The sequence below is a fragment of the Lichenostomus cassidix genome, chromosome 18, assembly GCF_008360975.1.
Source record: "Lichenostomus cassidix isolate B80296 chromosome 18, HeHo_3.0, whole genome shotgun sequence".
NCBI classification, from domain to species: Eukaryota; Metazoa; Chordata; class Aves; order Passeriformes; family Meliphagidae; genus Lichenostomus; species Lichenostomus cassidix.
In genome coordinates this window covers 8116595-8132078 of record NC_139498.1, presented here as the reverse complement: position 1 = coordinate 8132078, position 15484 = coordinate 8116595, and the positions used below count along the sequence as shown (strand labels likewise).

At 48.4% G+C, this 15484-nt stretch overlaps 1 protein-coding gene across 4 annotated transcripts; it reads right to left on the bottom strand.

The window, feature by feature from the left end:
- Positions 1-6369: 6369 nt before the first annotated feature.
- Positions 6370-10897, bottom strand: UTS2R (urotensin 2 receptor). 4 transcript variants are annotated; one of them, XM_085077909.1, is made up of 3 exons: positions 10485-10701; positions 7184-8101; positions 6370-7072 (listed from the first exon to the last, which is right to left on the bottom strand). In XM_085077909.1, the coding sequence occupies exons 2-3, from the start codon at positions 7958-7960 to the stop codon at positions 6812-6814; spliced, it is 1038 nt and encodes a 345-aa protein (XP_084934035.1). In that variant the 5' UTR covers positions 7961-8101; positions 10485-10701; the 3' UTR covers positions 6370-6811. The 4 variants fall into 4 exon arrangements, with proteins under 4 accessions (XP_084934035.1, XP_084934033.1, XP_084934032.1 ...); XM_085077907.1 differs by lacking the exon at positions 10485-10701 and adding an exon at positions 10732-10897 and having other exon boundaries at positions 6370-8101; XM_085077906.1 differs by having other exon boundaries at positions 6370-8101.
- Between the last annotated feature and the right edge of the window lie 4587 nt (positions 10898-15484).

The following is a 15484-nucleotide window of genomic DNA, read 5'->3' as shown; positions in this document are numbered from 1 at the left end:
ACTTTGTGCAAAATTAAACATGTATTTCTTCCAGAAATCTCAGCCTGAATGTGTCAGTCCTGGGCTCCCTGTGTGGTTTGGCTCATATTCCTCACATTCAGAGTATTCCTTGGGCTACCTGCACATTCCAGCCAAAGCCAGGTGGGTCCCACCTGCTGCTCCACTCCTGCCTTACTCCTCTCCAGCTTTTACAAAGTGTTTCCAAACTACCTGAACATTTTTTCCTCCCTAGATTTCAGTGGAGATGCTGCTCTCAGGAGGTGGATCCAGCATCTCCCAAGTGGACTGGCTGGAATGGTGAACCTCTGACCCCAGGGAGGGTGTGCTGGGGCTGAGGGCACCCTGTGCCTTGCTGCCCTCAGAACTGAGCTCTCTGCAGTCCCTGTCCTGGATCCACAAGGAAATTCTCCTCCTAGGATAGAAGAGACTCACAGATTCACATAAACATTTTGCAGTTCACATAAACATGGAGCAATTCCGTTTGTAGAACGTTTGCAGTTAATGAATTAATTATGTTACACTCTCCTTTCAGCAGTAAGCCATAAACTAAACTAAGTAATCAGCAGGAGGCTTTGCTGCCTGTGCTTCCTGTTGTGTTTCAAATAAACACAAATGCAGAAAAAGCCAGAGTTCACTATTGCTTCCCAAATTCAATATGGAAAAGAAAACCCTGGAAGGAGTGTTGTTACATTGGTTCCCAAAGCATGTGGGGACCTGTGGCCAATGGAGGAAACCTCCCTCCTTTGATTTTTTCCCCCCTTTGTGAAATAGTGATTAAGAATTAGAGATCTTTGTCATAATATTTGATTCTCATGTTCATAGGGCTCAAAGAGTTACCTTACTGATGCTCACACTTCACTCCTGGCATTGCCTTTCTTTCCCACAAGGATTCATTTATTTTGAGGCTCTGTCCTTTGGTGGGTGCACCCCTTGTGCTGCCTTTGAAACATCTCAAATACAAATAGGTCTTGGATGTTTAGTGGCTGGAGCTGCAGCTGATGGCAATGAATTAACTCTGTTATGGGACTTCCAGGATGTCTGTGAAAGGGAGATGCCAGAACTGGCCAGGGATGCTAATAACAGTCAGGGCTGGTGTGGCAAATCCTGTCCTGTCTGGTCCAGTGCCAGTGGGTGTTTTACTCTATCACTGAGGCAGGTTGTTTCACTGGTTTTTGTCACATATTTGCTCTTATTGTCCTACTTTATCATCTTCCTAGACAGCTTTAATAACAGCAGCTACTCAACATGTAATTAAAGCTAATAACAGTTGCAATTATGCATGCTTGAGTGGTTTGGTCTTTGAAACACAAATTGTGATATTTGCACTTTCTCTTTTGGCAAAAACATGTGCTTTCCTCACAGACAGATGGCTTTACAGGTGATAAATGTTTGGGAAGAGTGGATTTAGCAGCAAGCCTTCAGTGCATAGAAAACTCTGAGTTTTTGATAGTTTTTTCCCTGGTCTTTAAGTACATTGATGGGGTGTTTGTTCCTGGGAAACCAGAATAAAAATGAGCTTCTATGGTACTGCAAGCAAATGGATTTATCTGCTGCTCAGCTTTCACTCAGAGATGCAAGATTTTTTTGCCTGCAATGTTTGTAGTGAGTTTTCATTTTTACTACACTGGAAAACTGGGAGTCAACAACAAATGACCTGCTTTTGCTCTGCCATGCCATTTCCACCCCACTTTCAAATACCCCTCCATATTCTGGCAGCATGATTTATTCTCTGCTGTTGCACTGCCTCCTTGATGAGCTTGATTCCACCACACTTCTGATGTGCCTGGAGCAGCATCCTCAGCTGCAAATCAGCTCTAAGCAGGACTTACAGCGGAGATGCTGAATTTGGAGGTGCAAAAGAGGTCAAAATCATTTAGAGCTGACACTATTTTCCAGGATATGGCAGCTCATGCAGTAAATAGGTGGCACAGCTCCCCATGCAGAGCTGGCCTGGATCCAGGGGTGCACAGGACAATATTCAGGTTGCCCAGATGTCACTTTAAAGCAAAGCTGCCAAACACAAGACAAGATCTGGTATTTTTCTTTCAATGAATTCTTCACTGCTGCACTGGAGACAGCTGGAGTTTGATCTGGAGAAGGAGTAGTGGCTGTGTGGAGGTCTCAGGGGATTTGACTGTGCATTTTGAGAAGGAATATCTCCCAAACCAGTCAGTCTGAGTGTGCTGCTGTGGGGAAAGCTCAGACGTGGCTGGAGCAGATAATTTCAGTGGAGACATCCTGGTGTGGCAGCCACAGCAGATACCAGTGGGGCAACACTGGCAAGAGAATTATTTTTTCTAGGCAGCTCTGCCAGGGTGTGGATTTGTTTTCCGAGCTCTGCTCAGCCTTTGGCTTTTCCTTTTAATATTGAGATATTAGGAAAATATTGAATTGAGAAGTTTCTGAGCAAACACCCTAGAGAAATGAAAGGAATCACCCAACAATCTGGAAATTGTCCCTCATGGCACCCCTCACCCCCTGGCCCTGGGGGGTAATCACTGAGCTGCTGACTGAGAGCTAAAGTGCTCCTTAAATTCCACCTCCTCACCCAGCCAGCCTGGCCCTTCTTGAGCTGTAAGTGCCCCAAAATGTGCATATTGCCCAGATCCCCTCTGGGAGCTTGTGCTGAGGTGTTTCTGGGTGTGCTGAGGCTGCAGAGCTCCTGGACTGGCTGTGTCCCCCTGGCCCAGGTAGGACACTCACAGGAGGGGAGAGTGGCCTTGCAGTCACCAGGCTGCAGGAACAAGGAGGTTCACACTGCACATGGGGTTCTTGCTGAGCTTAAATGAGGCTCCATCAGCAGCTGAAGAGGGAGGATTGTGCCTGGGATTGCTGTGGCACCTGGGAATTGGGCAGGGGGGCAGTTTGGTGGGTACCACCCTGTCCAGGCAGCATTTGGACAGAGGGATGCACAGCTGCTCTCTGCTTTCCTATTTGAACCACAGGCCTTTTACAGAAGTCCTGCGGTTTGAACAAAATGGAAAAAGGATTTTTAAAATTAAGTGTAAGCAAACTCGTGGGTAAAGCTTCGTCTTGAAGTGAGAAATTGTGCTGTTTTGCCTCCTAAAGGCTGAAATGAGACAATTCAGTATTTGGAAAAAGAAGAAATAAAAGAATTTCCAGAAGGATTCTTAAATTTCTGGGTGGATTTGCAAATAGTTTGGGTAAACATAGATGTCATTCTTTTCTGGCAAAGACCATATCCAGCTGAAAGCACTGCCTGGCCCCAGCTGCACTTTGCTGCCTGTTTCAGCCACCAGAGTGGGTACCTGCCTTTCCTAGCTTTAGGAGCACTGGTCTTTGCCCTGGCTCTGTTTGGAAAATCCTGGTGAATTTACAGCTGCACTTTCTGTGAGTTTTGAGACATTGCTAAACGCTTCCTGGCTTAAACTGGCCAAAAGATTGGTGTTATTTTTTCTGCTGTCTGGAGTTCAGCTGGTGATTCCAGTCTGTGGGGCACCAGATACCTCAGAGATGGGGGGATTTTAGGGTTCAGAATCATGAAGGAACTCCTGGCCTCACTCCACAGGAGAAAACTAACAAATAGAGTCAGGTCTGAGCTATGCAAGCACACAGCCATGTGTATACACACTTCCCTTTCACACCAATTTCAGATTTTATTTATGCAAAAGTCTGCTACTGGGCCTTTGACTGATGATAAGTTTGTGCAAGGAGGAATAAATAGAGCACAATAATTTTACAGCTATCATTAAACACACAATTAATCTATGTCTTGGAGGAGGCAGCTCCTTCTTTGGCTCTCACTGGCTCCTTGTGCTCCCCTGTTAATACTCAGAGGCTCTCATGGCTGAGCTGCTGTTTGGTTTCAGGCAGAGAACAGCTCCCTGCTGTTTGGTATCTGAGAGTGGCTGATGCCCTGTGAAGTTAGTTTGGGATGCAGAGCTGGGACTTGTGCTGCTTGGGAAGTGCTCAGAGCCTTGCTGGTACCTGCAGGCTTGGAATAATATTCCCTTATTGTTGCCTGAGCTGAGTGCTGGTGGATGTGAGTGTTTGAAGGAGCAAAAACCAGCTCCAGCCTGGGGTGGAAAGCGAAAGGCTTGAGTGAAACATCTCATCGTTCAGAGATGACCCAGTGCTGACAGAGACATCACCTGCAGCCATCCCCTGACCTATGGCTGTCTTCTCTCTTGGCTTTGTTGTGCTGATTTGACAAACACATCTCAAGCCTCTGCTGAGACAGCACAAGCTTCAAACGAGAGAAGAGACTGTGCAGCCCAGGGCTGAGGCTGTGTGTCCTGCCAGGGAAACAGGGGACTTTCCCAGCTCCTTTCCCCAGGACATCTGGCATGGCCTCATGCCCTCAACATGCTGTTCATGCTGCTTTCAGGGTGCTCCCTGCACTGACAGACCCATCAAAGGCATTGTGAAACTCTTTTCTGTGAGGAGGATTGCTTGGGGAGAGTTTGGAGAAGAGGATCAGAGCAGAGCTGCTGAGGTTGAAGGGGTCAGACTGAATAATTGAAGGCAGATCTTTCAGTAGCTTCTGCACTGTCTGCATTAATGTGTGACACTCGGGTGAATTGAGATTTGCGAATCCCCTTTCATTTTGACTGTCTGATTTTAGACAAGAGGGACTGTGCTTTCTAAAGGCTCAGTCTGCAGTATCTTTGTTTCACAACCATGGAAACTACTGGTCCTGAGCTTGTCTGAGTCTTCCTGAGCAAGGAAAAGTTAAAATTGCTATTTGAAAGAAAAAGAAAAAAAAAAAAGAGGCTAAACTTTACATTTTTACTCATGATAAACACCTGACTATATAAGTGGAAAATGGGTTCAGGAATTTAGATTGGATATTAGGAAAAATTCTTCCATGAATGGGTGATCAGGTGTTGGAACAGGCTGCCCAGGGAAGTGGTGGAATACCCTGGAAGTGTTCAAAATATGTGTGCATGTGACACCAGGGGACATGTGGTGAGTGAGGTGGTGCAGGGGTAATAGCTGAACTCAGTCTTGGAGATCTCTTCCATCCTTTATGATTTTCTAACAAACCTCTTCATCTCCATCCATGGGCTCCCACTCCCTTAGAGCAGGGTGAAGATGCTTTACTCTCTCTAGTGGACTTTCTCTAATTGTGTCTCCAATCCAAGAGGGTCTGAAAAACTAACAAGCACTGTCAGCACAGGAAATGGCCAAATACATGGTGTTCTGCCCCTCTGGAATCAGGAAGGGGCTGATCCTAAAGCAGGACTTGCTGGCACACTGCACTGCAAGCAGGGTGCAGGTAAAGCACCCTGACTGCCAGGACCAGTGTGGATGGGGTGTGTGGAGGGGACTGGGAACACAGCAAGGCCCTTCCAGTTCACCATCCTTTGACTCATGGAGTGAATCTTCGCCATCCATAACAAACTTCAAGCTCATGCATGGAAGAGAAAATTTTCCAAGTGTGAGAAGCTGCATGCAGAGCTTGTCCTGTCCCCATCAGCAATGAGTATTTAAACACCTTGAAGAGGAATAGAGGGTAAAACCCTGAATTCAGGTTCAGTCTAAGCAAACAGAGCTCACTGCCAAACGGATATCCCACTGCAGTTGTGAGTTCAGTGCTCAGCATTCATTTGGTTCTAATTCTGTCCCTTGTGAGGGCTGTGTTGGCACTGCATCCTTGTGTCCCTGCTAATGAGATGGGAGGGCTGAGGCAAGCAGAGCACTCCTGTACAGATGTTGGCAGCATCCCAGAGAAGGTACTTTTAGACTCACTGGAGTAGTGCCAGGCAGCATGGATTATATATTTATACTAATGATGCCTTATCATTTGGGAAAGCCAAGACAGGTGATGAGTTTTTAGTGTAGGCAAGACTACATTTGCTTTTTGTAGTGGAAGGGCAAAATCACCTCCAGTGAAGGGAACAAGTTGTCTCCCTAACTGAGAATCAGCACTTTTATAATTGGGAGTATTAAGCACTCCAGAGATCATTGCTTTGCCTGGGGAAAATCACACCTCAACCTCCTCCTCTCCCTCTGTTCTTTCCTCCTGGATGTAGTGGTGGAGTTCTGGTGCTTCAGGCTGGGTGTTGCAGTTTGCCAGTGGATTCCCTGAGGGCAGCAACATCAGAGGTTTCCAATTCCTCCTTGGAATTGGGCAGAGGGTGGATATGGTTGCCCAGGACAGATGATGCTGCTCCACAGTGCTGCAGGGGATGCTGAGTGTTCCCTGTCTGTGGCACTGCCATGGGGAGCCTGTGCTGCTGACAGGAGCTGAGGTGTCACTGCACTGCTATACCTGTGTGACTGCAGACTCCAGCCCAGGGCATACACACAAGTGCAGGACAAATGTATGACCCAAACCAGGACAAGCAACCCTGGACATGCCTCATCCACATTATCCAGTCCTAGCCCAAATGCAAACTGCATGGCTTGTCACAAACATCAGCTGCTTTTTCTTTATTTCATTGTTTTCAGTCCTCATACAACTACAAATTTAGCACTACTGCTAAAGGAAAAAAAGAGCAAACTACAGCCATTCATGGGGTAACATAATTTCAAATGTTGTGAGACAGCTGATACTATTAAAAACCATGGCCCTGTTATAGGCTTTCATTATTGATGGCTACTTGAGGAGACATACACTATAAAATATAAAGATAAAAAGTGAAAGGCTATTTAGATAGATGTTCAGCTGAGTGCTGGGAGCATCAAATCAGTGGCACTGGAGAAATGAGAACAGACACACGGCACAGCCTCTGGACTAAATGTGTGCACATTATGGGTCTGCCAAGGCTTCGCCTTTACAATGTACACTTTAAATCAAAGCAACATTGAAGTCAATATTGATTGTTCTCGGAGATATATTTTACCTTCAGGCACTGCTGTTTCCAAGAGGAGCATGAGCAAGGACGTAAGTCTCTGTGCAGTGCTGGCTGCTCGTGGACAGGGATCGCCCTGAAATCCTCTGGAATCGATTCCTCCTCTGGAAATACCCACTGCTGCTGCTGAGGGACCTCTGCCTGTTCTTCAGGTACTCCCGGTAGTTTTTGGTGAGCAGGGTGTAGAGGAAGGGGTTGATGCAGCTGTTGCTGTAGGTCAGGCAGGTTGTCAAGTAATTAATGTTCTTCATCACCTTGGGAGATAAAGGGAAGGATTCATAATACTGGAAGAGGAGCTGCCATATCCAGAAAGGCAAGAAGCAAGCCCAGAAGACCAGCACTATGGTGAAGATTAAATAGAGCACCTTCTGGTTGGGCAGCCTCTTGGTCTGCTTGAAGGATGCAGTCTGTGACACCCAGTAAATCCTAGCCAGGCGGATGTACAGGTAGCCAATGACCACCCCTGGGCCCACGATGCTGGTGCCAAAGAGGATGGTGAGATACACCTTGTAGGACAGCTTGCTCCAGGTGGGCAGGCAGATGCTCTTGTTGTCCCTTTGCACCAGCTGGATCATGATGAGCATGGGGAGGGTGAGCAGCAGGGACACCAGCCAGATCACCACGGCGATGGCCTTGCGGTAGCTCTTGGACCTCTTCACCGTGTCCAGCGGCTTCAGCACGGCGAAGTAGCGCTCTGTGCTCATCACTGTGAGCGTGAAGATGCTGGCGTGCATGGTGAGGAAGTCCAGGCTGAAGAGGATGCGACAGCCAACGTCCCCAAAGTACCACTTCTGGATGAAGTAGGTGCCCACGATGAAGGGGATGGTGAGGAGGTAGAGCAGGTCGGCCAGCGCCAGGTTGATGATGTAGATGTACATGGAGGCAGAGGAGCGCAGGTAGTGGCACATCACCAGCAGGGTGTAGACGTTGCCTGTGACCCCAACCACGCACATGAGTGACAGGATTGTCCCGATGGTGCAGATGGCAATCATGTCCTCCATGGACCCGGCAGCTGATGCACCAACCCCGGTGGCATTGATGGAGACGTTGGGTTTAATTCTGAACAGGTTGTCCTCACTTGTGTCTGTCACCATGTAGGGGGTGGCAGAGAAGAGGCTCTCCAGCTCGTCACTTAGGGACATCCTCCTGGGTTCAAATGCCAGAGGCTTTGCTCATGTCACAGGGCTCTGAGGGGGCTCTTCCTGCTCTGAGAAGTGTGGCTGCTGGGAGATGTTGAACCATTTCTCAGTGGGGTCTCATCCAAGGACCATCTGCATTCTCCACTAGAGGAAAGACATCAAAACCAACATGTTAGAAATCTGCCAGAGCAACACAAAAGATCATTTAGAAGTTCCCTGTCCCTGAGCACGTATCTGCACTGCCTGCATACACCAAAGGCCACTCATGTAAGGCTTGTGCTCTCATTACAAGAGCCCAGCTGTGAGGTGTGTCCATGGAAAAAAGAAAAAAAAGGATTTTGTGGATCACTGGAACCACTTACTGCAATCCTTAGTTTGGGGTTGGAGGAAAAAAAAAATCATCCTGCCTAAATTCATAACAATGATTTGCAGAGCTGTCAGAATGATTGCTTAAACCTCTTTGCTACATTCTTAACTCTGAAGGAGCGGAAGACCCCGAAAAAGGGAAAACAAACTTTGGATTTATCATTTCCAGCCAAATTATCTGTTCTGTGTTAGTGATGCACTCAAAGTCCTGTCCAGCATTCCTGCAGTGTTTTCACAGAGCAGCTTCCCTTGAATGAGGAGCTCTTCCTCTGTCCTGCAATTTCAAACAGTATTTGAGTGGTGAGGAAAAAGGCACTTTATAAAGCAAAGTGTAGGCTTCCCTGTGGGTTTTATACATCTGTAAACACAGGGTTTTTCATGCTCCCTGTCCAGTGTGATCCCACAGATTTCCCTGTATCTGTAAGAGAGATCTATTTCAGCCAGAGCTGGGTGTGAAGCTGCCTGAACAGCCCTGAGCAGAGAGGTGTGAGGTTGCTCTTCAACGTGTGAGGCAACTCTGTCCATGGGAGCCTCTGGTTAGCTCAGACTCAGTGCTGCACAAATCAGGACTGTGCTGCTTTGAATTCATTCTGGGAGTAGGAAAAGGAGATCAAACCTACCTCAGAGAAAAGATGTAGTTAAAATGTCCATATTTTAAGGCATACCAAAAGCCTGTGCCATTCTAAAGGTCACAGCACACAGAAGTGCATTTGCACTGTGTGTTTTACAGCACTCAGATTGTCTCTCTTTCTTTGGAAAATGCTGAGAAACAGGCATGCTGGACTGCCTTGTCCTTGTAGGGCTCAGCAGGCAAAGACTCCCCTCTGCCTTGTTCCACTGGGCAGGTTGGATTTGTTTTATCCTGGGAATTTCCAGCTGTTCCCAGTTAGTTAGGTGTCCCTTTGCCTCCTCACCAACTCTGACTCCTTTGCCTCTTTCCCTCCCACTATCTCCTTGGCAGGAAAATTACAGTCCCAGGCCCTCCCCTGCTGCCCTGGTGTCACCCTGACAGTGACCTCTGTGGCACTTGAGGATGGACAATTTTCATTCTCTTCCTGACTCGCCCTCACCTTGTCCCCATTAGCCCCTGCTGAGGGTGACAGGTGCTACAGAGATGTCATAAAAAACTCTGCACAAGGGAGGACAATCCAGTACAGAGGGAGATTTGTTCCTCCCTTAGCAACTGAGACAGAAGTGCAAAAAAAGAAGAGAAACCCACAGAGCCCATCTCCCCCCCAGTCCATCGAGTACAGACATCCAAGTGGGAGATCTGAACGTGGCTCTGCAGTGCTCAGTGCTCCTTCAGGACAGTGATGCTCTGGGCTGGTCCCCAGCAGCTTCACCAGCATCAAGGTCTATTTCTTGGACCCTGCAAGCCCAAATCTGCCTCATCCTGCTCGTGCTGTGCTGCGCAGTTCCCTCCTGCTGTAGGGCAGGTGCAGCCAGTCTTGCTGCTCCCTCATTGTCCCTTCATTGATGTTTGTGACGAGCTGTGCTGGCAGTGAGAGTCTCCCACGAAGGACACACAGCTGCTCCAAGAGCTGTGGCTGCTCCTCTGCCACACAATCATTGCTCAGAAACGAGCAGCTCTGCATGGGATGCTCCAGCTGAGCCCAGAGCTGATCCCACACACAGATAACAGCTCGGTGTGTTGCTGATAGCTCATTTTGAGGAGTATATTTCCATGGCTCGGGAGCTGCCTCCTTGCAGCTGCCTCGGTTGGTGTCCCAGACTTGCAGCAGGTTTGTGCCATGCTGGTGTCTGTCTGTGCAGTCCTGTGGAGTGACAGCTCCTGCCGGACAGAGCTGAGCCCACTGCATCTCCCTGCTCTGCTGCTCTGCTGCTGAACCTGCCTTTTGCTCCATTCATAAAATTCCTGCAGCACCAGTTCCATTCAGACACTTCACCCATCCCCAGACAGAGCTAGAGGAGGAAAATTAAGCCAAATGGGGAACCCTTGCATCATTGTAAAGTTCCCATCATTGCTGCATTATAAACAAACACACACATGCACACACAATAAAGAGCTTATTATTCCAAGCAGCCATTCAAACATCTTACAGTCCAAGCGATTTTCCCAGCCAACCTTGCCTTTCCCTCTACAAGATCATCCCACAGGAGTACCATGCTGTAAACAGAAATTAAATTCTCCTGCTCAAACCTTGCCTTTAAATCCGGGAGATGAAGTTTCTTACAAGAGAGAAAATAAAAATCGATCTAGCGGCATCAAAGCTGAAACTTAAAGAAAGAAAAACAGAAAAAGAGGGAAAAAAGAAAGAAGAGAATCCTTCTTCACGGGCAGAGAGTGAGAGATCCCGGTGCTCTGTCGCATCTGGAGCGGCAGGGGCAGGAAGGGAGCGTGCTGCCAAGCCAAGTATGTTTGAAATCTGGGCGCTCTTAATACTCACATTCCCCTCCCTCCACTCGTGCCGGCTATTTTTGCTCCCCGGTGACGTTAGGCATAGCGTGGCTTTGGCTGCAGCCAGTGAAGAGGCTGTTTAAAGAAGCAGGGTTTGATAACCATGGCTTGTTCAGCTGCGTCCCCCTGCCCGGGTGGGGATGAGAGAGGTTCAGGTTGTTTCATCCCAGAGCTGGTGGAAGGCAAAGCCACACTCTGTGCTCTGCACGGGAGAGGACAAATTCCTAACGCTGCCTGAGCTGAACCATCACGGCTGGGGAGAGAGGGTGGGCCAGGGAGGGTTAAAATCCTGCAGGAGGGTCGAATTCCTGCGGGAGGATGGGCTGCCCAGGGAAACAGCAGAGCTCCTTGATTTGGAGATCAATTCCAAAGGGAAGCTGAAGTTTATTTGGGTTGGATGGCGTGCTAACAGATGAATGTGTGCAGTGGTATCACACACCTCAGCATCTGAGACATTTCAGGCTGGCAGTAACAAAATCCAAGATCTTACCTGAGTTGTTTGGGTTTGGATGATTCTCTTTCCCCAGCAATACTCAGAGACAGAGTGAGCTCAACCCAGCACCTTGAAACAGCAGTGTTTGGCTGGGACTGGTGCTGGGAAATGCTGAGGCTAAACTCTGGATTGTTTTGTGAGCAGCTGAATGTTGTGCTGGTTGCTTGCACACGATGGGATTGCTCTTCCTCCCAGTTTCCTGCTTTATCTCTCTCTGGACTGTGGGGACTTGCTCCTGATTTACTCCAGTGGGAAGCGAGGAGCACTCAGCTCTCCCAGGTGCCTCCTGCAGAGCTCAGGGGTGAGAGATGCCTGGCAGGCCCATTGCCTGCTTCACTGGCTTGCCCTGGGCACCCACAGTGAGCAGGTGATGCTTCCAGCTCAGGGAGAAAACAGCAGCCAGCCTTGACACATCCACCCTGCATGGCTGCCATAGTGCTGCTCCCTCCTCTGCCTCTTTCCCTGGATTCTCATATCATTGCTTCTGTGTTCTCAACACTCTGCAGTCTGGGTGCCTTGGGGTACATCTTGTGTCTAAGGTCTTGCCCTGCAGTGGGACCCCAGTGTGGCTCTGGCTGCCCAGGGTGGCTGTGGTGGCACCTGGACATCTTGGAGAGCTCTGGTTCTGCCTGTCCCCACAGTGGGGCAGCTGGTGGGCAGAGCAGGGCTCTGCACAGGGAAAGGCTTTTGAGTGGGATAAGGACTCAGCTTAGGAGCAATTCCTCATGTGGAAACTGGATTTTACAATGAAAATAGGTTTTATATTAGCAGCTCTAACAAGGGTTGGCTGAGAAACCCCAGCCCAAACACTCTCAAATGGACATGTTTTGCTCCAACTTTGCATTTTGTGTTTGGCCCCTAGAAATCTTTGGAAAAGTGTGGGATGGGAGCTGCTACTCAGGCTGTCTTCTGGGGAAGATCCAACTTCCCATTGCCTGTGTGACTCCAGAGAGCAGGAACAGTCCCTGAGTGAGCACCAAGAGTGAAGCCATTGGCAAAGTGATTTATTTGCTCCCACTGGTCATTGATGTGGCATTGTCCTCCCTCCAGGCAGAGCAGGGACAACCTGCTGCTGTCCTTGAAACCCTTTTCTACTGCCTCCATGTGGCCCAAAGGACTGGGGAGTGCAGGGATGCTGATGGGCACATGGGTGCCTCTGCTCAGCACCCATGGTGTTTGCAGATCTCTCTCCAGGTACTTGCATTGGAACTGCCACACTCCTGTCACTCGTCTGTCACCAAAGAGTCACTGGGGTTGGTGTTGGTCCATCCCAGGGAAAGGAAGGAGCAGTGGGATGGAGGAAGGGTAATCCATCTGGGTAATCCATCAGTTTTCTGTGCCTGCAGATCCCAATTTGATACTTCCTTTTGTGGCACTTAAACCTTTTGACAAACATTAAACTGGTGATTTCATCTATCAGGAAATCTCGGTGCCCACGGGGCTGCCACTGGGGGAAGCTGGGCTGCCTTATGACTGTGTCCTGCTGGAGTCATCAGAGGAGGTGTCTGGAGGGAGCAGTGTGGATAGTGTCAGGTTCACAGCCCCAGCTCAGAGGGCTCTTGGTGCTCACAGTTTTGCTCCTTCTGTTCCCCTTATTTCCTCCTCTTTAAAGCAAGGATCATTGCACTCACTCATCTCCCAGGGCTCTGAGTTTCAGGGGTTTTAATGTTTGTCTGAAGCTGCCAGAGCTGCAGACAGGGGTGGCAAACCCTGTGATGTGTAACAGGAGTAGGAGCTGCACAGTCAGTACTGGGTGAAGACAAGAGTCTAAAATATGAAACAATCTAAACAATAAAATGTTGTCTGTTTAATCAATCAGACAACATCCACTGCAGCAGGGCTGGAGTTCTGCATGGGAGCCTTCTGAAGTTACTGCACAGGCAATAACCATAATTATTCTATTAAATACAGGGCAAAAGAGACTCCTTCTCCCCTTTGATGTGAGGATTTATGCCAGTGCTACGTGAACTTAGTTGTGTTTGGTTACTGATTCAAACCTCGCGGAAACAGTAAAATTTCTTGTGTGTCTTGAACTGAGCTGTCTGCTGCCTTCCCAGGTCTCTGCAGGGTCCTTTGGTCTGTTCCACTTTTGCTGGGGCAGTTTTGAGTTCAAGTTTGCCAGCAGCCAAGGGTTTCCTTCTGCTCTGAGCTGGGTGTATACCTTTGTTTAGGTATAACGTTTTTAAAATCTAGCTGCTCCCTCCTTGTAGGGAAAAATGTGTACAAATGGAGCCAAGACTGATAAAAGGAAAGAATCTCATGAATGTGTCTGCATTCTTGGTCTGGGTCAGGTCTGAAAACGTGCAGGCTCAGGATAAGATGTGATTTCCACTTTCCTGACTCAGTTTATTCATCTTCAGACCCTGTAACACCCACAAGTAGTCACAGAACTACATCCATCTTTGGAGTCTCCACTGCAAATGTTCTCCTGGTCACACAGAAATTCCAATTAGCTCTGGAGAAGCTGCCCTGACTTTGGGATCAGCCCAGAGGAGAGCAAGGATTTGCAGCATTGTGCTGAGGCCAAGTCCTCCTGAAGCTGTGCTGGTGGCCAGGAGCACACAGGAATGGCAGCAGGACCTGAGGAAGAGCATTGCTCAGGCATGGCAGTCCCCTGGTGGCCTCTTGTTCCTAGGAACGTTGCATTTAAATCCCTCTGTTGCAACACACATGGTCTTGGACACATGCAAATGTGATATTAAAATTCCCAGCTGGTCCCCAGTTGCTTTCTCCACTCTTCCTGCTGTCTGTCCCCACCGGTGAAAGAGCCACCCAAACTCAGCCAACGCATTTGGAGGCTTCACTGAGGTTTTCTTTCATTTTGGTCTCCTTTCTTCCTGGTTTTTTGGTTTTTTTTTTTTTTTTTTTTTTTTGCAATCTGAGACTTCAGTTGTCCTTCTGGAGTTGGTATGGCTTTGTACTTTTGCACTTGGCTGCTTTCTGTGGAACTGAAACTCTGGAGGCTGAAATCTCCGGTTTGCTTTCCCTCATCCAGGATCCCTTACGCAAATCTGGGATTGGTAGCTGCTCTGCTTTTCCCCTGCACAGTGGGAACTCCATGGACAATTCAAGGGGTGATGCTGAAAGGAGATGGAGAGGGTCAGTCCCAGTCACCCTGTCTGTGGTTTTCTTGGCCCAAGCTGTGTCACTGTCCAGGGCAGGGGAAGAAACCCAGCTATTCCCACCTTGCTATTACAGGGATGCTCTCAGGATGCCCCAGATCACCTCTGCTCCTACACAAGTTAGGATTTTTGGATTCCTGTGAGATCCAAATCTTGTTATAGGGTGATGGGAGGTGCTCTGGGGTCCACATGGGAGTGTGGAGTGGCACAGGGGCCAAACTGCACCCCAGCCTGGTGCAGTCAGGGGCTGATCCCGCAGTATGGGGTTCCCTGTGAGGCTGAGGTCCCTGCATTCCCAGGGAGGTGTGTGACAGGAGCTCATTCCATGCCCATCAGGGATGGGGTGAACTGTCTGTGCATGGATTTGTCACAGTCAAACCTGTCCCCAGCCAGGTGCTGTTGTCTGTGATGGCACAGTGGTTCCTGCCTGTGCTATCAGAAACCTCAGGTGGTTTTAGGAGAGGTTTGAGCAGGACTAAAGCTCTTTTGGCAGTGCTAATTCACATATGCTGGTGACTTTCTGGCAGCCTCCCACAGTGTGGCCAACATGGCATAGCTGCCTCATTAAAACTCTAAATCAAGCCAACCTGCCAGGTACTTCACATTTTGTGAACACAGTTGCCCTCTCAGTCTGCACAGCTCCATTTACACTTTATTTGCAAAGTCTGAGGTGTTCTGTTTGATCTTCTTTATCCTTTGCCCTCTCCACCTTCTCTTCAGCTCCTGGAAGAGCTGCAGTGAGTGTAATTATCAGGGGGAAGGCAGGCAGGCTGTGGGAGACAGAAGAGGTCATTGCTTCTCTTCAAATTCTAAGAAAATCTTCTCCCTCTCACTAATGCCTGTTGGGGAACTTCTTCAGGAATTGGATTTGGCCTGGGAATGTCACATTTTCCTCTCTGGCAGTTAAAACCTGATCATCTCTTTGTGAATAGTTTGTGAGTGCTGGGCTAAGAGTCACAGGAAAATGTTACTGAATTCTCTTTATTGCAAAGCCATTCAAGATTAACAAAAAAAAAACAAAATCACAGCAGGATTCTCCTGGAAATCCTTCAAATCATTATCAAGAAAGCCATGGGGAGTACAGACAAACTGAGACACACCTTCCATGGGCCAGAAGCTATTGCTAG

Bases quoted from the DNA above. Each gene is read 5' to 3' on its own strand.
- UTS2R (XM_085077907.1), bottom strand. From the start codon at position 7,960: ATGTCCCTAAGTGACGAGCTGGAGAGCCTCTTCTCTGCCACCCCCTAC.